The sequence below is a fragment of the Narcine bancroftii genome, chromosome 4, assembly GCF_036971445.1.
Source record: "Narcine bancroftii isolate sNarBan1 chromosome 4, sNarBan1.hap1, whole genome shotgun sequence".
Lineage (NCBI taxonomy): Eukaryota > Metazoa > Chordata > Chondrichthyes > Torpediniformes > Narcinidae > Narcine > Narcine bancroftii.
The window spans coordinates 12,798,804-12,823,710 of record NC_091472.1 but is presented as its reverse complement, the minus strand read 5'-3'; the positions used below and the strand labels follow the sequence as shown (position 1 = coordinate 12,823,710).

At 44.6% G+C, this 24,907-nt stretch overlaps 1 protein-coding gene across 1 annotated transcript in view; it reads right to left on the bottom strand.

Annotated features, from left to right (window-relative positions):
- Positions 1-10,818, bottom strand: part of LOC138762345 (kinesin-like protein KIF13B) — a 212,459-nt gene extending 201,641 nt beyond the window's left edge. The window contains exon 1 of the mRNA XM_069936114.1: positions 10,805-10,818. Coding sequence (XP_069792215.1) covers positions 10,805-10,818 — 14 coding nt within the window. The remainder of the gene's footprint in view (positions 1-10,804) is intronic.
- Positions 10,819-24,907: the final 14,089 nt, after the last annotated feature.

The window sequence follows — 24,907 nt, the reverse complement described above, 5'->3', positions numbered from 1 at the left end:
AACAAAGCTCAGGATATTTGAATAACTCCAAATATTCCAGCTCAACGACAGCAGCAAGGCAGACCAAACCTCCAAACCCTGACCGTTGTAATAATAAACCTGGCATGGCTTTTATTTGTTGTTGATCAGAATATTTTGGTATTAGTGTCCCGGAAGCTAATATTAAAACTATTGCTTAAATTTTAGACAAAAGCCAAGGATAACGACAGAAAAAAAGGATGGAAACTAATTATTGAATCCGCAATACACCCTTTGAAATCAGAGAACTTAATAAATTGTAATATAATAAATTAAGAATGTTAAAGACCTACAAAGTGATAAAAGTACTCAGGAATGGTGAGAAGAGCATTTCAACTACTGAATTATTATGGTCACTCAACAGATCCAATAAAGGATAATATTGCAAGAGAATCAATCACATGCCCATCTAGTGGAGAAGCACGTTGACTAAAAAGTACCATCTTGTGAAGCCAACTATTGGATCAGATCTTGCAGGCACATGCTTGTCATCTGCAGTTAGCCCATTTCCATACTAAGCTGATCTAGTAGCCTGGATTTCAGCAAAATAGCCTGAATGAAGGGAGATGCTTCAATAGCAGATGGAACCTCCTTCCTGCATATTTGATAGCCAGTAAAGGAATACCATTGATTAAAATGCCAAACTGCAGTGTCGGCTAACGGCAGGGCTACCAAAATGAGAGATGTCCACACAGCACGAGGTGAACCAGTAACTGAACTTTATTTTGAGTTACTCACACTGCTCGAGGAGACTGCCCACTTCCTGTGAGGGGTGCGTGGCCTTAGGAAGTGACATCAGCGCGTTGCGGCATCAGTCCCTGTTCAGCAGCACACAACACGGAAGCAGTGCCGCCCCCTGGGCAATGGATGTCGCCAACTGCTGGCTTCTTGTGCCATCTTGTTTCAGATGACTAGGGTGACAGTTCGGCTCATCTAACTGTGCATTCGCTCAGCCCACTACACTGCCCATCCCCCGAATCTCCCCCACCCTTTAAGCAAGTTACCATATTGTCTTTGGGTGGGTGGTCTCTGTGTCTGACCTGGGGATCCAGGGTGGGCTGGCCTGAGTCAAGATACACTGCCTTGAGATGGTCAATGGTAAACCTGTCCTGCCACCTGCCAATGTCCAAGGTGAAAACAACACCGTCGCACTGCAACACCTTGAATGGGCCTTCGTAGGGGCGTTGTAGGGGTGTCTCTTGCTGTCCTCTCCGAACAAAACTGAATTTGGTGGACTGCAGAATGGAGAACTGTGTTGGGAAGGTGGCAGAAGCTTCTGTTTACCTCTTGGTTCCCTCAATCGCTGGAGGGTGTCTAGAGCACTGGGTTGTGGGCCAGGAGGGTTGAAGTTAATGTCCCCTGGGATGGTAAGCGGGAAACTGTACACCATTTTGGCTGACAACGCTGATAGGTCTTCTTTTTGGTGCTGTGCCAATTAGGGCCCTGTAGTCAAGCTTTTCAGGGCGACTTTTAGGTGGCAGTGGAAACGTTCGATGAGGCCACTTGCCTGAGGATGGTAGGCCATGGTTGGTGTAACTGGCTGCCGCAGAACTTGGCTAGGTTGGCCCAGAGCGAGGACGTGAACTGGAACCTCGGTCTGAGGTGATGAGGGTCAGGACTCCAAAGCATGCGACCCAAGCGGACAAGAAATCTCTAGCACAAGTTTCTGTGTCGCACGTGGGCAGGAATATCGCCTCTGGCCAACGGGTAAAACGGTCAATTACTGTGAATAAATACTGCATACCTTGGCTCACAGGGAGCAGGCCGACGATGTCCACGTGCACAAGATCAAAACAGCGCTGCGCTGGGTCAAAACTATGGAGAGCGGCCTTGGTGTGTCTGTACACTTTGGTGTGCTGACAGTCCCAACAAGTCTTAACCCATAGGCTTACATCACGGCAGAGGCCATGCCACACGAACATGTCAGACAGCAGATGGACCGTGGACCTTATGGAAGGATGTGATAGACCGTGTATTTGGTCGAACACCTGCCATCGCAGGTAGGATGGGTCTGGGGAAACCTGTGAACATGTCACACAGTAAAGTCAGGTTCCCCAGCAAAGGTCAGAAATCACTAACCTTCAGGCTGGTGATGGAGGTCCAGTAGGCCTGGAGGTCCACATCCTCTGCTTGGTCTTTGGCTAGCTGAACAACATCGAGCCCTCCTGAGGTAGCAGTCTGGACAGCGTGTCGACCACCATGTTGGATTTGCCTGTGACGTGGCGAATGTCCATTGTATACTCGGAAATGTTGGAGAGATGTCGTTGTTCCCTCGCTGACACCGGATCCAAGATTTTGCTGACTGCATGGATGAGTGGTTTGTGGTCTGTGTAGGGGATGAAAACCCTTCCTTCGAACACATACCGGAAATGTCATATTGCCAGGTACAGGGCCAGCAGTTCACAGTCAAATGTGCTGTATTTAAGTTCTGGCATCCAGAGATATTTGCTGAAGAACGCCAGGGGGGCACCACTGTTCATTGACCCACTCCTCCAGCACCGACCGCTCTGTCCAATGTGTCTGTTGTAAGGGCCAGGGCCAAAGATGTGGTCTCCGCTAGTGCTACTTTGGTTGCCTGGAATGCTTCAACAGTTTTGCGTGTTCACTGGAGCACTTTGTCGCTGAGTTTGATGAGGTCGAATATGAGTTACATGAGGGTACCCGCTCTCGGGAAGAAACTATGATAGAAGTTGACCATCCCTAGGAATTCTTGTAGGCCCTGATTGTGCTCGGCCTGGGAAATGTTGGATGGCTTTCGCCTTGTCCGACAGAGTGTGGCCCCCTCTCAGATGATATGGTGTCCCAGGAAATCGAAAGTTTCCAGGCCAAACCGGCACTTAACCAAGTTAACCGTGAGTCTGAACTCCTGCAACCTGTTGAAAAGGCGAGTCAGGTACGTCCTGTGTGTGATGGCATCAGGACTGACAATGAGAGTATCATCTAGGTAGACAAAGATGAAATTGAGCTCCATTCGTTTGTCCGAAAGGCATCTGAAGGAACTTGAAAAGGCCGTAAGGTGTAATGATGTGCATTGTCGGGACGTCATTGAGATGCACCAGAATCTGATGGTACCCTTTGACGAGGACCACCTTAGAAAAAGTCCGGCAGGCCTGGAGCCTCGTGGCAAAATCCTAGATGTGTGGGAATGGGGTATCTATCTTGGATGGTGGCGTTGTTGAGTTATCTGTAGTCGCCACATGGATGCCAATCACCGGAGTTCTTCTGGATCATGTGCAGCGGGGACTCCCAGGAGCTGAATGAACAGCAGACAACACCCAACTCCTCCATTGCACCAAACTCAGTCTTGGCTTGGAGGAGTTTTTCCTGTGGGAGGTGCCGTGCCTGTGCATACACTGGAGGCCCAGTGGTCTCGATTTGTACTCCATGCCATGTGCTGGTTTAGCATCATGGAAGTTGGGCGCCAACAGTGACGAGTACTTGGTCAATAGGCAGGCATATTCGTTATGGTCCATAGCATGGATTCCTTATGGTAGAAAGGAATGTTGCCGAAGAGTAAGAGGGTATGACTGGACCGTGGTAGCATTGACCAAAAGGCATCTGTTCATGTTCACCAGGAGTTCGTGAGCCCAGAGGGAATCTACTCCGATTAGAGTTTGTCCCATGGACGCAATCGTACACTTCCTCTGGAAAACCATGTCCACAGCGTGGATTTTGACCAGGAGAGGTGCTGAAACTCAGAATGGAGAAACCATTGGTTGCTTGTAGGGGAAATCATTTCGAACTGTGCTTGAGTTCAAAATACGATGGTGGAATGAGACTCATCTTTGTGCCCTTGCTGTCTAGGAAATCCCACTTTATTCGATGGTCCCTTTACGTGTACCAACGGCAGAGGCCACTATCAGCGGCCGGCCTGTTGATTTCCACTGCTAGGTTTGACTTAGCAATAGGGTACAAGCATGGAGGGATGCATCGCCGGGCGATATGGCCCCATCATTGATGGTAGAAGCAGTAATCACTCTCTTTGACTGAGCGCTCGTTACGTTGCGGTTGGAACACGGCTAGTGCTGGAGGGCCCGGCAGTGGGGGGGGGGGCTGAACCAGCGGTGACGACGGCGTAGATAGGTCGCATGTGTATGGAGCTCCATTGCAAGGTGCGGAAAAGTCTGTCTGCTTCCTTGGCTACCAGGTGTGGGGCGCTGAAATCCATGTTGGATATTGCTGAGGAAACATGCAATGGTAGCTTGGAGAGGAAAAGGGCATCGAACAAGAAACAGTTTGTGTCCCCATCTGCTAAGGCTACCATTTTGTGCATGAGCTCGGAGGGATTCCTATCGCCCAGGTCTTGCATATTCAGGTTGTAGATGACACGCTCATGCCAGGTGAGTTCCAGGGAATTGAGGAGAAAAATGACGGAATTGTTCATATTTGCGCTCTATAGGAGGATTTTCCATGAAGGAGCTTACTTTTGCTGCAGTAGAGGTGTCCAGGGAGCTGATGACGTGCCAAAATTTGGTATCCCCCCCCGAGACAATGCCTCTGATCTGGAACTGGAACTCAGCCAGTTGTAACCAATTCCTGGGCTGATTTCCCCAGAAGGGCGACAAATGCATACCCACAGTGTTGATCGCAGCCGTTGCGACTGTAGCGGTAGCAGCATCCTGCATTTTGTCGCATTCGAGGTGGGTTCCAAAGATGTTGGAACCATCAGGGTCACCACTGTAGCCTCTGCTGATGGCAGCAGTACCGTAATGAGAGACATCCACACAGCACAAAGTGAACCAGTAACTGATCTTTATTTTCAATTACTCGCGCTGCTCGAGGAGATTGCCCACTTCCTGTGAGGGGCGATAGCCTTAGGAAATGACATCCCCATCCAGTGGTGCGCAACATGGAAGTGGCGCAGCCCCCTGGGCAATGCATGTCGCCAACTGCGGGCTTCTCCTCGGAAAGGAAGGGGGGCCTGTGCCATCTTGTGTCAGACAACTGGGGTGCGAGTCAGCCCATTTACCTGCGCGGACGCTCGGCCTGCTTCCAAACCAAAATAATTATTAAAATGGTGATTAGCTCCCCTTCCAAAAGTAAATTGCACATGCTGGAAATGAGCAATTATCAAAATCTGTTAATTCAAAAGGCTGCACTGCAGTGTACCTTGATGACAGATGAGGCTTTATCCTTCAACTGAAAAATTAACACTTCATCTTACATGCCTCACATTTCCAGCACAGTTTTTATCCTTCTTTTTCACTCTCTGCACTTCCTTCTAAGCTTACATTTTAAACTCTTTATCATTCATCTTCCTTCATACCAAGAAATGTCATTGACCTGAAACATTGACTTTGTCTCTCCACAGATGCTGCCTGACCTGCTGAGTTTTCAAAAGAGAGCTTTTAGCACGTATCTGTTTTGACCCAAGTATTGAGTCAAGGAGTTAGGAAGTCATGGTGAAGTTGTACAATACATTGGCAAGGCCAAAGTTAGAGTATTGTGTGCAGTTAGTCACCTAACTCATAGGAATAATATAAATAAAATTGAAAGGTGCAAAGAAGATTTACAAGGACATTGCTGGGACTTGAACAATTACAGAGAAACTTTAAACATATTAGAATTTTATTCCTTGGAGTGTAGAAGAATGAGGGGAGAATTGATCAATGTATACAAAATTATGAGGTTGGGAGAGACAAGAACTGGTGGACATGTTATGGGTGAAAAGTGATAGGTTTAAAGGGAACATTAGGGGGAACCTCTACACAGAGAGTGGTGTACATGTGGAACAAGCTATCAGTTGCAGTAGTGAAATGCGGGCTTAATTTTGACACTTAAGAAAAATAGGACAAGAACACATATGGGAGGGCTATGGTCTGTGTGTCGGTCAATGAGTCAAGGCAAAATAATCGTTTGGCATGGAATAGATGGACCAAATGGTCTAATTGTGCTGCAGTGTTCCGTTGTTCTATTCTCAATACTGTTTCATTTTACTTTACCTCGTCTTCTCCACAGACTTACAATTTCTATTGAAATCTAAGGGATCACTGGTCCTGCACTGATAATCTGGCACAGGATTAAACAGCATAAGCCCCAGGAAAACACAGAAATGCTGGAGGAAGTCAGTTGGTCTCGCAGCTTCCATAGAAGGTAAAGATACATTACCAACATTTCGGGCCTGAGCCCTACTTTAAGGAATGAGTAAAAAAGAGGCAGCCATCTGAATTAAAAGGCTGGGGGGGAAAGGAAGAAAGAGCAAAGAGAGCAGTACAGACTAACAGACATAATCCCCAGGAATCCCAGCAAGACTTCTTACATGGCAAGTCCACTAACTGGATTTCTGGAGACATGCAGTTCTCATTTGTCAAATAAATCTAATCTAAAACATGGCATTTATCAGAAAATTCTGGACCAGTTTATAGTCCCTTTCACACTTGCGTCCCACTAAATTGGTCATCCAATAATCCAATATCCTGGGATAAGAATGGGGGTTTGGCTTTTCACACTTGACCACTCCTAACTGAGATAATGAACAGTTTCACACTTGCAAGGAGCCATCCCCGGGGTTAGGACTGTTCTACCTTCTGCAGGTGACGTCACGATGCATCGAGTGATGGTAGACCTGCCCTAAATCCTAATCAATGTATTATGATCTTATATTTGAGCAAAATTAATCATGCCTAATTATTACATGATTAAGCTTTGCGTATAGTACAGTATGAGCCTTCAGCCCCTGTTGTTGTGCCGACCTATATAAACCTAATAAGGGACCGTGGGAAAGTGCTAGCAATAAATAGCAATAGTGGACAATTTTTAAACAGGGTGGGAAAGTTGGTCGCACTTTAGCGCACAATTTATACAGAGTGTGAAAGTTTATAGTCCTATAGCACAAAATGTATATAGCGTGGGAAAGTTGGTAGCCCTATTGTGTACAATTTATAAATACCATAGGAAGAAGAGATGGCGGACCTGCCCTCCCAGAATTCCGTGTGGCAGAGAAAGGGCTGTATGCACAACTGCATGCACAGAGCATTCATGGAGGGGTTTCGCTGCTGCATGGCATTCTGGGAAGTCAGGTCCACCATTGCTTTTTCCCCAGGGTCTTTACAAATTGTCTGCTATAGTGCTACCAAGTTTCCCACGCTGTTTAAAAATTGTCCACTTTTGCTATTTATTACTACTCATTTCCTCTCTCTCCTGCTATAATTTTCCCACAATAAAGTTTATACCTTCATTTTAATATTTTCTTCCTTCACATTCTTAGACATGCAAAAACTTGGGTCATTTCAATCCCACATTGCAATTGCCCATTTCACACTTGCCTGATGGCAACGCCAGTGTCTGCACTCGCCGGGGATTGTACTAGGGATCGAGGCTACCAATCTCCGGCATGAGATGACATCATCTGACACCGGCGTTGAGTTGATTTTTCTTTCACACTAGATACTTTAAAGGCCGATTGGTTGTTAATTCCTGGGACCACTTGCAAGTATGAAAGGGGCTAAACTTAGTTCAGCTGGTAGCATTGTTGCCAGGGACCAAAGGTTGCAGAAAACTTAACAACCCCATATTTCCTCATTTACACTGATCCTCGATTCTAGCTTTGTAATAGGTCTCAGATGAGATTAAACAAACTCAAACTCCTGCTGAAACAAATGAAAATAATATTGAGCAGTTTTTTTTTAAAAAACAGGGAATTCCTTACATTTTCTTACTGACGTTCATCCCCATCAAAACAGATCTATCTCAATGCTATTGGTGATGCTTGGTTGTACACAAGCAGCATACAGAGTCAAATGATTACATTTCAAAAGGTTTCAACTTTGAAGTTCCATACATATTAAGGTGTAAAATGTCCTTTTACTGCCATGCACTGATTGAACTGTTTGCGATTATGTACAATAAATAAGCTAAATGATCTGTATTGCATTGTGTCATTCATACCAAATAATCAAAAAGAATCTGATTAGATTTCAAATGAGCTTATGGTCATTTGTTCTCAATAAAAAGAAAGTGATTATTAAAATGCTCCATGCAAGCCGCAACAATGTTGAGTATTCCCACCAGAGAGGAAGGAAAGCTGCATGCTTGCACAAATGTCAAAGGCCAGAGAGAAATAGACGGATATCTTACAAGGAGAGACATGGCAGAAAAACAGCGAAAAGAGATGCGAATCAAATAGAACCAAAATTCCTAGGTGTTAAGATCCAACATAAAAACATGCATGAGGTTGCTCCATGTTTGTTTTGTTTTTCACCAAATCCACCAGTTTTAGAAACAAATCTCTATGTAGCATCATTCCAACAATCAAAACAGATATATAGATCACGCAATAATAAGTTCAAAATACAAATAGTTTTTGCTTTAACAAATCTAAATGACAGCCAGCACACACAAAAAAACAACAAAAAAAAAAATCACACAACTATGATCATTTTAAACCTGATGCAAGTTAACACACTGCAGTAATTTTGGATTTCAAAGTTTCGTTCACCTTCTTTCCCCATCAACTACAGAGCATATTGTACAAATGTGTTGATGAAAAACTAGCTTTCTGTGCTACAAATCAAATGGAGTGTGACCGGGTTGAAATGGGTAATTTAATATGTTGTTAACTTTACCAATCTATGGTGCATCTGCCTTCAATGTGTTCACACAGGGCTCAAAAGGCAGATAATGCCTGGCTTTCAAGCGCTGTTTAAAAGGGGTATGAAAAAATTTGGTAAGCTCAGTATTGCTTGAGTATCCAAACTCTTAAAACCTTTCCCAACAACCAATACATAAGTTAGGTGAAATTGTATTGAAGGTCCATCAAGCAGTGAGAGTATAATTAAAATTAAATTTGCTGATCTGGGCAGTAGATTGTTAGTCTGGCACAATAATAATAGCTTGGACCCTCAAACCCCCTTCAAGCTCTGTATTAGATCACAAAGTTAATTGCTTGTTCTACAGTACATGTAATCTCCTTGATACATCCATCCATCTCAACTGATTTGACCTTTTCTCCTAAACATAGATGAGACAAACAGTTTGTGTGATAGCACGGGAATGATGAGACTCAAACATTTACGTAATGGAGGTTAATGTAATATAAAACATAAAAGGTCACGAAAAAGAGTCGATGGAATACCACAGGGCAGAATAAATCATAACAAAGTGATCGTAACATCTATTAAACAATAATGTTGTACAACTCACCAAGTGATGCAGGACTGTGTGCTTTCAATAAAAACCCTTATGCTTGCATGAAAAAGATCCATTGCCCTTGGCTAATGGCATCCAAATCAAGGAGGACTCTCCTGGTCGATGAGTATCAGTGGGGGGAAAAAAAAATTGGTCAACATTTCAAATCAAAATCCTTCATCAAGACTCCAGCCTTAATGAAGCCAAAATGACCATCCTTTTTTCTTCTCCCACTGATGCTGCGCGACCCAGTGTCATTCCAGCATGTTATTTTTGGTTTCAGATTCCATCAACTGGAGCCTCGTGTTTCGGGCTCTCCTGGTATATTGTCTTGTAGTGAGGTCACTACGGCTACAGCTAGGTTATAGCCCTACGGTTGTAGCTTGAATCCTCAGAAGACACACACACCAGTAGAGTGGATTCAACACTGAGTTTATTCAGGGGCAACTCTGCCTTTTATAGTCAGCTCAGTCACATCACCACCGGGGTATGGCTGGAGCGGGCAGGCTGGTTACCTCGGATGCCTGGGCCCCTAATGGTCCCCCTGCAATCCACCAGCAATGATTGGCCAGTTTCACCGCACTGCCGGTGGCCTACATAAGCAGGTATTTCAGCCCACACGATGCTTTACCAGTTGCCACGTTCAACAGCCATTTCCTGTGAAATGCAGGCCTTTCACGACCCCCTCCAGAACCGGTGATTGGGGCACTGTTTTTAGGAGGCCGACCCTTGCGCCGTGGGGGCAGATGAGTGATGGGCTGGTCAAAGTCCAAATAGGCCAGTTTCAACTAGGCAAGTGTGAAAGTCTCTTCCCCGCCACCAATGTCCAAAACACAGATGGAGCTGTTGATTCAGAGGACACGGTATGGCCCCTCACAAGGCCGCTGTACAGGTGACCGGTGAGCCCCATGCCGAACAAACATGTATTTACATCAGTAAAGTTCTTTGGGATGCAAGTGCAGGGTTAGCCGTAGAGTCTAGGTTTAGCGGGGGCACAAAGTGCCTCAGCACTCGCGTAGTCAGGATAACGTGGTCACTGGAGGCACCCTAAGTCCTCAGGGGCTGTCACCAATTCACCTGGTATAACTAGGGGTGCGCCACAGACCAATTCACCAGAGGATGCCTCGAGGTCCTCTTAGGTGGTGCGGATCCCTAACAGGACCCAAGGGAGTTTGTCAGTTCAGTTAGGTCCAGTAGGCCATGCCATTAAGGTTGCCTTAAGGTGACTGTGGAACCCTCCAACAACCCGTTTGCCTGTGGTTGATACACTATGGTGTGGTGGAGTTGGATCCCGAAGGCGTGAGCTAAGACGGTCCACAGACTGGAAGTAAATTAGGCCCCCCTGTCTGATGTAAAGTGTTTGGGGACCCCAAAACACATTACTACCCAAGTGTTGAGTAAAGCCCGTGCGCATGTTTCTGTGGAAGCCTCTGATAGTGGCACCTCCTCTGGCCATCTGGTCACTGTGAGAAGGTAACGTGCGCCTCTGGATATGGGTAGGGGCCCCACAATGTCAATGAGCACGTGGTTGAAGTGGCGATGTGCTGGCTCGAATATCTGCTGTGGAGCTTTGATACGAGTCTTTATTTTGGATGACTGGCCATGATTACAAGTCCTGGTCCACAGGGCGACCTCTTTGCGGAAGCCATGCCAGACATACCTGTTCGCCACCATTTTGACTGTAGTCCTGATGGCGGGGTGAGCTAAGTTGTGGGCAGAGGCGAAAACGCACCTCTTCCACGCAGCCAGAATGACAGGGCAAGATTTATCCATTGAGGAGCTGCAGAGCAGCGTGCAATTGCCAGGGGCGATCTGGATGTCCTCCAATTGTAAGCTGGTAAGCACTGTCTAGTACTCCAGAATGTCAGGATCTGCTTGCTGCGCATCAGCCAGGGCAGTGTAGTTGATGCCAGGGGTAGGGTCGTGCACCATCAAGATAGTTGGACGGGATAGGCCATCGGCCACCATGTTAGATTTGCCTGCTATGTGTTAAATGTCAGTTGTAAATTCAGAAATGTAGGCCTAGCTGACCACGGATCTGACATCTTACTGAAAGTGATGGTAAGGGCTTTGTGGTCCATGTAAATTTTGAACTTCCTGCCCTCCAGGAAGTAACGAAAGTGCCAAATTGCCAGATATAAGGCTAACAGTTCTCTATCAAAGGCCCTGCACTTGAGCTCTGGTGGCCTGAGGTGTTTACTGAAAAAGGCCAGCAGTTGCCATTGTCCATTCACCAGTTGCTCAAGTGCACCCCCGACCATTGTGCTGGAGGCATCTGTGGTCGAGACGTCTGTCTGAATACATGAGGAGGGTGGCATTGGCTAGGGCATTTTTGGTGGTGTGGAAGGCCTTGGTCGCCTTCTGAGTCCATTGTATGTTTTTACTGGGTCCTGCCACGAGGGGAAAGAGTGGGCTCATGAAGCAGACCACTGCAGGTATGAAGGGATGATAAAAGTAGACTATACCTGCAAACTCTTATAGTCCCTTCACAATTGATGGCACAGGGAGAGAGCGAATAGCATCCACGTTTGTGGGTAACGGCCTGGCTCCATTTTGGTCGATACAATGGCCCAGGAAGTCAATAGTCTCTCCGCCAAATTGGCACTTGGCCGGGTTGATTGCTAGGCCGAAAATCGTTCAGCCTGGAGAATAATTGTTTTAAGTGGGCGGCATGCTCAGTGCAGGTGTGGCTGACGATTAAAATGTCATCAAGGTAGACAAAAGCAAAATGCAGATCCTAACTCACTGCATGCATCAGCCTCTGGAAAGTCCGAGCTGCGTTTTTTAACCCGAAGGGCACGTGGAGAAACTCAAACAATCCAAAGGGGATTATGATGGCAGTTTTTGGGATGTCTTCGGGATGCACTGAGATCTGGTGTTAGCCCCTGTTGAGGTCCACCTTTGAGAATATCCGTGCCCCTTGCAGGTTAGCGGTGGTCTTAGATATGGGGCACGGGATATGTGTCTGGTATGGTGGCCTCGTTGAGGCAGTGTTAGTCTCCACACAGCCTCCATCCACCTGCTGCCTTGGGGACCATGTGGAGAGGGGAGGCCCAAGGACTATCAAAGCACCACACAATGCCGAGTTCCTCCATCTTTTTGAACTCGTCCCTGGCTAGGTTGAGTTTCTCGGGGGGAGACACCGCACCCTGGTGTGAAGAGGAGGGCCCTCTTTAATGATTTGGTGCCTCACCCCATGTTTGGGTTCTGCTGAATGGAAGCAAGGCATGGTGATGGAGAATAATGCTAGGACTCGAGTGAATTCGTTGTCAGCAGTACTCACTGAGTGCAGGTGGGGGTTGGTGAGTTCAGTGCCCTTGAGCGAGAGTGACTGAAATGTCTGGGTGTGAGTGGCCTGCAGGAAATCTGAAGCCAGTGATGGTTGTTGCACGGCTGGCAGTGAAAGTTTCCAGTGAATTGTGTCGCCGAACCATCGGGAAATGGTGCAGGTGCCAAATGTTCGGATGTTGGGGCCATTTGCCGCTCAGAGCTCCTGGCCTACTTTGCCACAGCAGACCTTCAGGCTGGTCAGGGGGGATGATGCTGTATTGTGCCCCAGTATCCACCAAGAAACTTTGGCCCGACAGGGAGTCTTGAATGTGTAGCAGGCTATGCAACTGGCCAGTCATCACAGCTATTCACGACGGTCAGCCTGGGCGTTTCTCTGGGGAGCAGCATCGAAACCCCACTGTCAATTATAGAAACAGTACTGCTCACCAGTGGGGCATGGCGTTCAGATGGTCGGTCGGTGGTCTTCCTGGCCGGGCGCTGATGACACAGTACTGTCAACTACTCGAGCAAAGTGCAGGTGTCCCTCTTTGCCACCCATAGCAGGTCTGCTCAGGCAGCCACATTCCTGGGATCAGAAGTCTTCCTCCTCAATGAGCAGCCGGATGTCCTCATGCAGCCTTTTCAGGAAGATCTGCTGGAACAACAGGCAGGACGTGTGGCTATCGTTGAGAGCAATCACATCTCTCATGAGGGCAGAAGGGGCCCTGTTCCCCAAACTGTTGATATTCAACAGTTGGACAGCATATTCGCGCTTTGAGAGCCCGAAAGTGTGGGTTAACAGCTCTTTAATGGCCACATGCCCTCCTTGTTCCAGGGGCTGCTAGACAAAGTCAATGATGCGGACTGTGGAGTCCTGATTGAGAGCACTTATCACGTGGTAGTAGTGCATGTCGTCAGCAGAGATCCTCCAAATGGCGATCTGCGCTTCAGCTTACTGGAACCACACCCGTGGTTATGATGTCCAGAAGCCAGGCAGCTGCAACACTAAAGCACTGATCGCTAGTCGCTCTTCTATCTTCGGGTCCAAAGAACCATTTGGACCAGTCAGGGTCACTACAGTGGTGAGGTCACTATGGACACAGCTAGGTTATAGCCCTAAGGCTGTTGCTCAAATCTGCAGGAGAAGAAAGACACACACACCAGTAGATTGCAGTCGACACCAAGTTTATTCAGCGGCAGCTCTGCCTTTTATAGTCTGCTCGCTGCGTCACCACCGGGGCATGGCTGGAGCGGGCCAGCTTCTGACTGGTGACCCCTCGGATGCCCAGGCCCCGACTGGGCCCCCTGCGATCCACCAGCAGCGATTGGCCAATTTCACTGCTCTGCCAGCAGCCTATGGAAACAGGCATTTCTGCCTGCACGATGCTTTGCCGGTCGCCGCGTTCAATGGCCATTTCCTGTGTTGGCTCAAGGCGTGGGCAGCAGGCCGCTACAGTCTAGTATTTTTTCCTTAGAGGCTCAAGCAGTCTGTTCAATTTTGACATACAATTCTGATCCACAAACTGTGATTTGACATTAAATAATTAGAGCACTAAATAATTAGCCAAACATAGCAAAATACTTCAAATTGCCATCGTGAATCCACACTGGACATACAAAATGAGCAATCACAAGCTCCGTGTGGATGATTCACATCAAAAACAGCAAATCCATTAAGGGATATATATGGAAGGCATAGAATGATTTAAATGTAACTTCATTAACTCAAAATTCCTCCTTATAACTAATTCCCATGAGTAAAGAAGTTGTTCAGAATAAAATGTGCAAAGTAAAAATCACCAAAAACTTTGGTTTACCTGTAACTCAGTCTCATTTTCTTTGATTACCTGTGTAGTCATACCATTATAGCACTGGTTAGCAACACAAGATTTGAATTGTTGCAAAGTACATGCAATGATTCTGATCATTTGTGGGCTGACATCGCTGCAGATGACTAAAAGCTGCTGGATTTATTCAAATATCATTTATGGAAGCGATCGATTACCCACACAGGGTTCAGCCAATATCAGACTCAACCTCCACGCAGTTAGGACTAAACAACAATATCTGCATGCCCCGAACAAAAAATAAAGCTGATCTCCTCTGAGTGCTGTAACATGCAGTGAAATACCAACAACTGGTTGTGAAGGAACAGCAGTTTCCCCTTTAAACCTCATAAGGTCATTGGCAAAAGAACACACTGCTTGAGGAAAATTTGGGGTCGCAACCGTGCATCAGGAATGAGCCTTACAGTTTGCTTTTACCTCCAGATTTCAGCATCTGCAGTTGTCTTCATTGGCAATTCAAAATCAGAGAAAGAAAATACTCAAGAAACAGTCCTTTCCCTTATCAAGAATCAGTATGTTATCACCTTCACTGCAACTTGTTCCACCTTTTGCTTGATCAATGGGCTCTTGTTCTCCAGGGAATACCAGACTACCAGGCTATTTTTTCAATTTTGTATCTTGAGTACTGGAAGACTGTTAAACAGTTATGAAGGGTGGGCATTGGCATAAACCTCACTCTAAACTCCAGGCAAATACACTTTCAGCCTGAGTCATGGGCTAACAATATCTGATTTCCTCTATAGATGCATGTGTGCAGACCGCACATTTTTAAAATTATAAGATGGCTTTCAGATGTCTCAGGAGGTGCCAAAGCACCTGACAACTGACGTTCAAGTTTATTGTCACCAAGGTGCAATGAGAAAGTTTGCTTTGCGGGCAGTTTAGCTAGACATGCCAATACATAGTACAGCAAGAAACATTACAGTAAAGCAGTCACAGAAAGATCAGATGAAGAGCAAAGGTCACATCATTTCATTAGACTGAGGTTCATTCAGGGTGAAGCAAGTTTTAAAAGCAAGTTACCTTTGTAACATGGTCAATTTGCAAAAACACAAACTTCTACAATGACCAGATTCTTAGCAAGGTTGAGTGGGGGATAAAAATTGGTTAGAGAACTTAAAATAAAACCAGTGTATTTACCTATTCGGGCATGGGAATTTCCCAGCTATCTTCAAAACAATAATGCAATTGCATCAAATAAGACCTTGTCATTTTACTTGCACTGAAGGGACTTTTCCATGCTGTAACACTATGATTTGAGCTTGTCAGCATTCCTGAAGAACACAGGAGCTCATCACAGAAACAATTTACATAATTTCTTAATTTGCACCTTTAAACCCCACTGTATATTATTGTCAGGTCAGAAGCTTGCATGTTATTGGGATAATGAAAGGATATTACAATACAATAAAATGTATCAAAGAAGTTACACAACCTCATTATTACATGACCAAGATCATTGCTATGAATGAGTGATTTGACAACATCTTTAAATTAGCACATTCACTGCCTTGGTGTTCTCGCTTTGTTTTATATCATTTTAGTTGCTGAGCTACAATGAGGAACAAAGCCCTTCATTACATCTCCCCAAACTTTGCTAAATCACTGGATTTCAGCTGGTTAAAAGAGATACCTCACATGTAAAGTGTCCGAACTTCAAATTTTAATTTAGACGTACACCACCTCCGGCCCTTCCAGCCCATGCCACCCAAATACCCCATTTAACCCATGTTTTGAATGGTGGGAGGAAACGCCCCACAAATACAGGGAGAAGATACAAACTCCTTACAGACAGCTCCAGATTCAACCCAGGTGGCTGCATTATAATTCTGTTTAGAGAATTACGAGACGCACTAAGACGCACTAAATAAGTAAACATTTTCAAGACAAGAGAGAAGAAAATTAATAAATCAATTACTTTGTTAGTTTTCTCTTCTTTACAAGCCTGAATTATAGAGTCAAAAGAATAAAATCTGCTCAATATCTAGACAGGATAGTGTTAGAACCAAATCAAATGAAATGCCAAACATTTGGTGGAAACCATCAAGTATTAGAAGGATACCCAGTTGATAGATTTCCCGGGGCAACGTTGTAAGGGAGAGTTTTTAAGGTGAGGTTGGAGATTTTAGAGTTGGCTCACAAAACATACAAAAGGCAGGAGATGTAATAATTCTTCAAATTGTGCATCGAGGCAGTGGGAGGAGGGGAAAGCACAGAATACAACAAATTTCAAGTCAACCATCAATCTGACAGGAAGCAATGACAAAAAAGGAAAAGAGGAATATTTCACCAGGATTGATCATGTCATTGGCATGCAGTCCATATCCCCTTCTATCTTTCATGCAGTCCATATCCCCTTCTATCCTTCATGCAGTCCATATCCCCTTCCATCCTTCATGCAGTCCATATCCCCTTCCATCCTTCATGCAGTCCATATCCCCTTCCATCCTTCATGCAGTCCATATCCCCTTCTATCCTTCATGCAGTCCATATCCCCTTCTATCCTTCTTGTGTTGGGCAGCAGATTCATGTGACTGAGAACATGAACCTCTAGATTCAAAGTGTTTCTTTCCCGCTACTGTCAAACCCTTCAATGGATCTCACACTGATACAAGGTAATGCCCCCTGAACTATATTTTTTGTATACTTCTCTCCATTCTTTGCACAATGCTTGTGTACTTTCTCCATGCCCTGCACTATTTGACTACCATAACATGACACCCTACACTTATTTGTCTATTTATTTGGATATTTGTTGTTATAATTGTAAATGGGAAAACACAAGAGTCTGTAAAAGAAATTGTTTTCTTTTATTAGCGCAGCTGCAAAACGTTAGAACCAAGGCCATGCTGTTCTCAAAACTTGTGTTAGTAGATTGGCTGAAGTCTGGAAAGTACAAATGATTACAGGTCATGTGAATAATCACAAACAGGCTTTCAAATGGGAAGCTGAACCATCTAAAAATGCTTGTGCCCATCTGCGTATGGGCTTTCTTGCAGATGTTGTAGGTTACAACATGGTCTTCCCATGTAACAGAGCACCCACTTTGCAGAGCAAATAGAGTTCACGTTATTTTTCATTCCTTTCTTTATATTTGATCGAAGTTAACACCGCCTTATCAATAAAACCCAGTGCCTTGTATGTGACAACTTTAATTTGCTGATTTCTTGTTCAAACTCAAATGCTCCACAGAGACATGACACGGTCATCACACAAGTTACAAATCTGCCACATCTGGATGTTCAGAGAGCACATCAGTCTCTCAAACTCCCAACCGATAAGTTGATTTGTCCAGTTTGACATTTATTGGCTTGTGAGATTTGAAAAGATCTGGTTTGACATTATAGCCTCCCGAACAGGTAAATCCTAATTCGGAAGGTCAAGGACAGTTAGTATCTGCAACTTGAGATGAAGACAAACACTTGCACTCATGAGTGGAACGCTCAAAATTTCATGGTGCCTATGTATGGCAAAGGATTATAATCCCAATGTAATAGATGACCAAGTGTTTCCAGACATCTATTAATGGAACAAATTCAGAGCATTGTGAAGAATTAATACAGATTTACCACAGCTAAGGCAAAGTAATGTTACTTTTTCCACACAGACTTGGCTCAACAAGTGATGAGCTGAAGTCAGAAGACAAAAGAGAAAAATTCCACTGAATTGGCAGAGAATTTGAACAGAATTTTTTTCCCCACATATAGAGTTTATTCACAATAAATTATTATTTACCTAAAGAAAGCCATTCAAAATCTCTTTGCACCTTTAGTTTTGTAATGCATACATTTCTATTTAGTAGCACGGCCACCACTATGGCACCTTGTCGTTATACCCCCCCACCCCTGTTTTTGAGGGGCTTCCCCTCAGTCTCGGCCCCTCATTGCCCAGTAATGAATGGACTCAAAACAGCACCTTTGTGTTGGCTGCACCACGCCTCAGTGCGTCCCCCAGCATGTATTCCTGCAGCCTGAAATGCAGCATTCTCTCACAAGAGTGTACTGAAAGACCAACAGATTTCCAGCAGATCAAAGTGTGTCTTTCACTGAGTTAATGATCTTCCAGCAGGTCTCGATGTCTGTGTGCATCCCCGGGAACAGCCTGCAAATCTCTGTGATGTTGCTGCTGGGGATGAACCATGACAAGGACCCTTGAATCCTGCTCCACACATCCTTCGGGAATCTGCATGCTGGCAGGCAACTGTCTCCACCCCACCGCAGTCATCTTGGGGACAATGTGTGTTGTAGGTGGTATTACAATTATACAGGAAGGATCTGACCAGTAGGACTCCTCTAGCTGCCAGTCAGGACAAGTCCTGGTACTTGTCACAGCAACAAGCATGACCTGAACATGAGCAAAACTAAGGAATTGACTGTGGACTTCAGGAAGGGGAAACCAGGAGAACACAAACGAGTCCTTGTTGAGGAGTCACCAGTGGAGAGGATAAAGAACTTCAAATTCCAATGTGTCAACATCTCTTAAGATCTTTCCTGGGGACCATCATGTCAATGCAATCATGAAGGAGGCTCTCCTGTGGCTACATTTCGCTAGGACATTTCACTAAAGACCCTTGCAAAGTTCTACAGGTGCACCGTGAAAAGCATTCTAACTGGTTGCATCCCTGTCTAGTATGAACAGGACAGAAAAAGGCTACAGAGGGTTGTAAACTCAGCCAGTGCCATCATAGGCATTAATCTTCACTCCTTTAGAGACATCTTCAGAAGGTGATGTCTTAAGAAAGCACCATCTATCACCACCCAGGCCATGCCCTGTTCTAACTGCTACTATCAGGAAGGAGGTACAGGATCCTGAAAACAAACACCCAACAGAACAAAAACAGTTTCTTCCCCTCCGCCATCAGATTTCTGAATTGACAAAGAACCACAGACATGACCACACTTTTTTCTCTATTTGCACAAATTATTTATTTTTAAATAGTGTATTTACAGAATTGTAATTCAAAGCAATTTTGCACAAGTAATGTACAATACTGCTGCCACAAAACAACAAACTTCATGACATATGTTCATGACAATAAACCCGATTCTGATTGTTCATGATCACTGGCGACGAAGCATTCCGCCAGACGAACTGGACAGTTTGCTCAGGAACTATCCACCGTGTCCATCAAGTCCTCGTCTCTCAGTGTCTGCAGGATGTTCTGTGCTGACCACTGCCTGATGGTTTTGTGGTCAAAAACGTTTGTCTGGAAAAACTTCCATGAAAGACCAGTGGCATGACTAAGCCCAGATGACTGGGACATTGTGTGGCAACAGGCCAGGCTCAGATTTTGCAATACCTGGGACAGATAGAACCTCAGCACATAAGGCAGTTGGCAGATGAACAGAATACCTCACTGTGAACTTAATGCTCGCAGATCATGATCCAGGCATAATCTTGCAAGAGTCCAAAAGATCAGGCAAATCCACCTTGTACTACATACACATCGTAGCCAGGGATAATGGAAGTCCATCATGCTCAGCCACTGGTCTTAGCAACTTTCAGATGATTCAGAACCAAAAGCAAATACAGAGATTTGGAGAATGCAACTAGAATGAAACATTCCAAAGCTGGACTAAAGTTTGTGGAATTAATGATAATCAAATTTAATGGCAGTTACAATTTTTCCCAAAGTTTACAGCAGCTTCAAATGAGAAAATAGCAATTGACAGGAAAAGAGAGATTCAAGGATGTACTGTTAAAAGATTGCTGATAAAGTAGACCAATCAACAGTAATAATGAAACCAAAAGACAAACAGTACACAACTCAGCTCCATCAAGATGTTTTTGGTCGTCCATCATTTTGGTTTCATAAAGTTGATTGGCAAGAGGTTAAGGTGGATAGAGGAAAAAATGCAACGTTCTGTCAGACTCCCGACAATCTATGGCCCATGATCATTTGAAGAATAGGAGTAGCCTCAGTGATAGTACTAAGGAGCGATTCCATCCATTCATCAACACCACTTAGAAGACCAGCGATGCACCATCTCTCATTTAACCACCCACCTACCCTTTCAGGTTTATCTTGCTCCATTTGTGAAACAGTCTTCCGTGCCAACAACAGCATCATCAAACCCAAAGGAAATTGGAAGGAATCTTCAATCACATTGAATTGTCCAAGAAGGTGGCTGGTGATCCAAAAAGTAATTCAATGAATTCTTAGTATTTAGAAACTTCCAGGTGGTGAAATGCAAATTTGGCCTTTCTGCTTGTGGGAGATTACTGTGCACAATCGGATCCCAATCTTCACAACAATAACTTCTAAAAGCCGCTATCGCAACACTATTACAGCGCCATCGTCCCAGGTTCAAATTCACCACCGTATGTAAACAGTTTATACTTTTTTCCCCATGGCCTATGTGGGTTTTCTCTGGGTGCTCTAATTTCATCCCACCCTCCAAAACACATGGGGTTTGGAGGTTATTTGGCTGTAATTGGGTGGCAAAGGTTTCATGGCCAGAAGGACATTCTTTTGTGCTATATCATTAAAATAAAATTAACTTTAAAATCATCAGGCTATTGAGCATTTTGATATCATAAACATGTGAAAGGTATTACACAAGTGCTGTTACTTTTTCTTCCTCCCAAAGCGGTTTACAAACCATTTCTAATTGAAGGACATTTCTAATTGAAGAGTGTCCACGGATACAAGCATTTGGGCAAGATTACAGTCAACTTTTGTCAAGAAAAGATGCTGACTTGCTCTTTCTGATGCTAAAAAACAACACACTATTTGTTCGTGAACTGTTGAATTTTTCCTGCATCTGCCTCCAACAATTCCTTGAAATTGTGCCCCTGAGAAAGTGCTGACCAAATTGGGTTTGACATTGAATCATCCAACCGCATAATCTTTAGTAATATTTTGCAATGGAACATATTTTTATTGGAATGATTCAAGGTATGCCCTGATCATTTTAAGAATCTTAACACAACGTACATGTTCGACAACCCAAGAGTCACATATTATTTCTTTCTAATTATTACGTGTACAAAATGTCTGTCATCATATGTAAAATAGCTCACTGCCTAGTGCAGAAGATTGCAGACAATCAGTGCAGAATGAAGATTTCAGCAAGGATATGGTTATATGGATAGTATCACCAGTGATATTAAGGGTAAAAATAGAAAGGTAAGGACAATTAATGCATCCTGCGAGATATTGTGCCTTGGGAGGGGCTCAGATTCTTGGGGCATTGTGGGAAATAGGAGGTAGCATTTTCAAATGCAGAGATGAGGTAGCATCCTTGCAAGGACGATCATTGATGTGATTGGGAGAAGGTTTAAATTAAATTGGGATGAGAATAGATCGAGAAGCAGCACTGTAAATGCTGAGCAATATTAGAGGCAGCTGTAGTATTATAATCATTGGAGCAGAGGGAAACACAGTGGCACAATTAACAGAGACACAGACCTGACCTCGGGAGCTCTGTGGCTTGCATGTTCTCCCTCTTTGAGGTTTCTCCAGCTGTTCCCTGTTTCTTCCCACATCCCAAAGACTTGCCGGTTGACTGATTAACTGGCTGCTATAAATCTCTCCTTGCATGTGGGCACGTGGTAATTACTCCAACTATTGAAGGAACTGATGAGAATTTCTTTTTACAAAAAGGAATTACTGCAGGATTTGTGTAAAAGAAGGCCTGATCATTCACATGGTGGGCCCTTTTTCAGGCTGTAACTCTTCCTGCCTCTGATTAGGAAGATCTACAAGGTTTCGAATACCTGTACGTACTCCATTCCAACTGCTCCAGTGCAAAATCTCTTTGAGGGATGTCTACCCTGAAGAGGTTCTACTCTCCTTATATCTTTGCTTCCAATGGACACTGCAGGACCTGCTGAGTTTCTCCAGAAATTTTGTGCATTTACAACAATCACAGTGCCTGCAGACTTTCTTGTTTCAGTTGACAGTGAGGAAAATTTTTAAACCTGGCAGAGGGATCTGGACCAACTGGAAAAACAAAATGGCAGATGGAGTTTAAAGCAGACAAGTGTGAGGAGTTGGATTTGGAAGGGCAAACCAAGGTAGGACATACACAGTAAATGGTAGGGCACTGAGGAGTGCAGGGGAAACAAAAAGATCTGGGAATACAGATACATTGTTCCCTGAAGGTGGCGTCACAGGTGGACAGGGTTGTAAAGAAAGTTTTCAGCATCTTAGCCTTTATAAATCAAAGTATTGAGTATAGGAGTTGGGATGTTATGTTGAAGTTGTTTTAGACACTGGTGAGGCCAAATTTGGAATATTGTGTGCAGTTCTGGACCCCAACGACAGGAAGGATATCAATAAGATTGAAAGAGTGCAGAGAAGATTTGCTAGGATGTTTACTCAGATTTAACAGGATGTTGCCAGGTCTTCAGAAGTTGAATTACAGGGAAAGATGAAACAGGTTAGGACTTTGTTCCTTACAGCGAATAGGTTTACAAGATTATGAGAGGTACAGACAGAGTGGACGCAAATAGGCTTTTTCCACTTAGGTTGGGGAGATAAATAGAAGAGGTCATAGCTTTAAGATGAAAGGGGACAACTAGGGGCAAGTTAGTATAAAGAAGGGGGATGAGTCAGTATACAGGATGGAGATTGAAAATGTGGCTGAATGATGCACCAACAACAACCTTGCACTCAATGTCACCAAAACAAACGAGCTGATTGTTGACTTCAGGAAAGGAAAGCCAGAGGTGTACAATCCAGTGATCATTGGGGATCAAAAGTGGAGAGGGTGAGCAAATTCAGGTTCTTGGGAGACATTATCTCAGATCTTTCCTGGACCCAACACACCAATGGCATTGTGAAGAAAGCACATCAGCACCTCTTACTTCCTCAGGAGTTTGTGGAGACTTGGTAATGACACCAGAAACCCTGGCAAATTTCTACAGAGGAGTGGTGGATAGTGTGCTGACCAGCTGCATCACATTCTGATATGGGAACACCAATATCCCTGAGCATAAAGCCCTCCAAAAGGTAGTGGACACAGCACAGAACATCACAGGCAAAACTCTCCCCACTATCGAATACATCTACAGAGAATGCTACTGTCAGAGAGCAGCAGCAATCATCAAAGACCCTCACCACCCAGCACACGCTCTGTTCTTGCTGCTGCCGTCAGGAAAGAGGTGTAGGTGCCACAAGACTTGCACCACCAGGTTCAGGAACAGTTGTACCCCTCCACCATCTGACTCCTCAACCACAAACTCAATCAAAGACTCATTTAAGGACTCTTTACTTATGCAGTTTATTGATTTTCTTTCCATTCTCTCTGTATTACACAGTCAGTTTACAGTTATTTGTTTACTTGTTTAGGCTGTGTGCAAATTATTTTTTGCACTACTGATTAGCAGTAATTCTGCTGTGCCCGCAGGAAAAATGAATCTCAGGTATGTCATGTATGCACTTTGACAATAAATCTGAAGTTCTTCACTCAGAGAGTGGTGGGAGTGTGGAATGAGCTAAGTTGAATATAAGCTCTCAAGTTTTAAGAATAAATTGGATAGATACATGGATGGGAGAGGCCTAGAGGTTATGGAATGGGAGCAGGTTAATGGGTCTCACAGAATAATGGTCGGCACAGACTAGAAGGGCTGTAGCAATCTATGGTTCTATGACTCCATAAAACCGAAGAGCAGGAAGGTTATAGTTCAACTATTTGAAATAATTATTAGGCCACAACTGGAGTACTGTGTCTATTTCGGGTCTTCACACTATAGGAAGGATATGCTTGCACTGGAAAGGGTGCAGAGGTGATCACCAAGATATTGTGTAGAGAAACCAGACAGACTGGGTTTGCTTCCCTTGGAGTGGAAAAGGGTGAGGGAGACATGATTGGGTGTACAAAAGTAAGAGGGGCAAAGATAGGATAGGTTGGGAAGGGACAAAAGCCTACTCCACTTCCTGAAGACTGAAGCCAGCAAGGCAACTGACCACCATTACGTCAGCCTTCTACAGCTCTATCATGAGCTTCCTGGCTGGCTGCTGCATCACAGTATAGTGCTGTTACTAGAGAGTACAGAGAAATGGATCGAAATTCAATCCACAGGACCATAAGAGTGGCAGAGAGGATCACTCGAGTTTCCCTCCTCCCCATCGATGCAAACTACCAGGGTCATTGTCTGAAGAGGACCCACAAAATCATTGAGGATCGCTTCGACCCTGCAGGCAGCATCCTTCAGCTGCTCCTGTCGGGGAAGAGATCCAGGAGGGTCAGAGCCAGCACCGCCAGGCTGAGGAACAACTTCTTCCCACAGTGAGAATGCTGAACGACCAAAGGAACTGCTCATACAAACCATCCGAGACTCTCATATTTATGAAACAGAATTTAATTATTTATTTGTATCTATGATCACTTGTCTTGGATATGTATTGTTTGCCTGTGTGTTATGTGTCAGAGGTGCAAGGCAGAATAATAGTTTGACATGGACGAGAAGGGTCAAAGGGCCTGTTGTCTGTGCAGTAATGTTCTATCGTTCGTCTTGTGAAGCGGGCTCAGGCCCAAAATGTAGACTGCCCATTGTACTCCATGGAATGTGCCGAGTTCTCCAGCAGTTTTACATATTACTCCAGTTCAGCGGTTTTCAAACTTTTTCTTTCCATTAACATACCACCTTAAGTAAATAGCAGAACACCTATGGCATAGGGATTACTTAAGGTGATATGA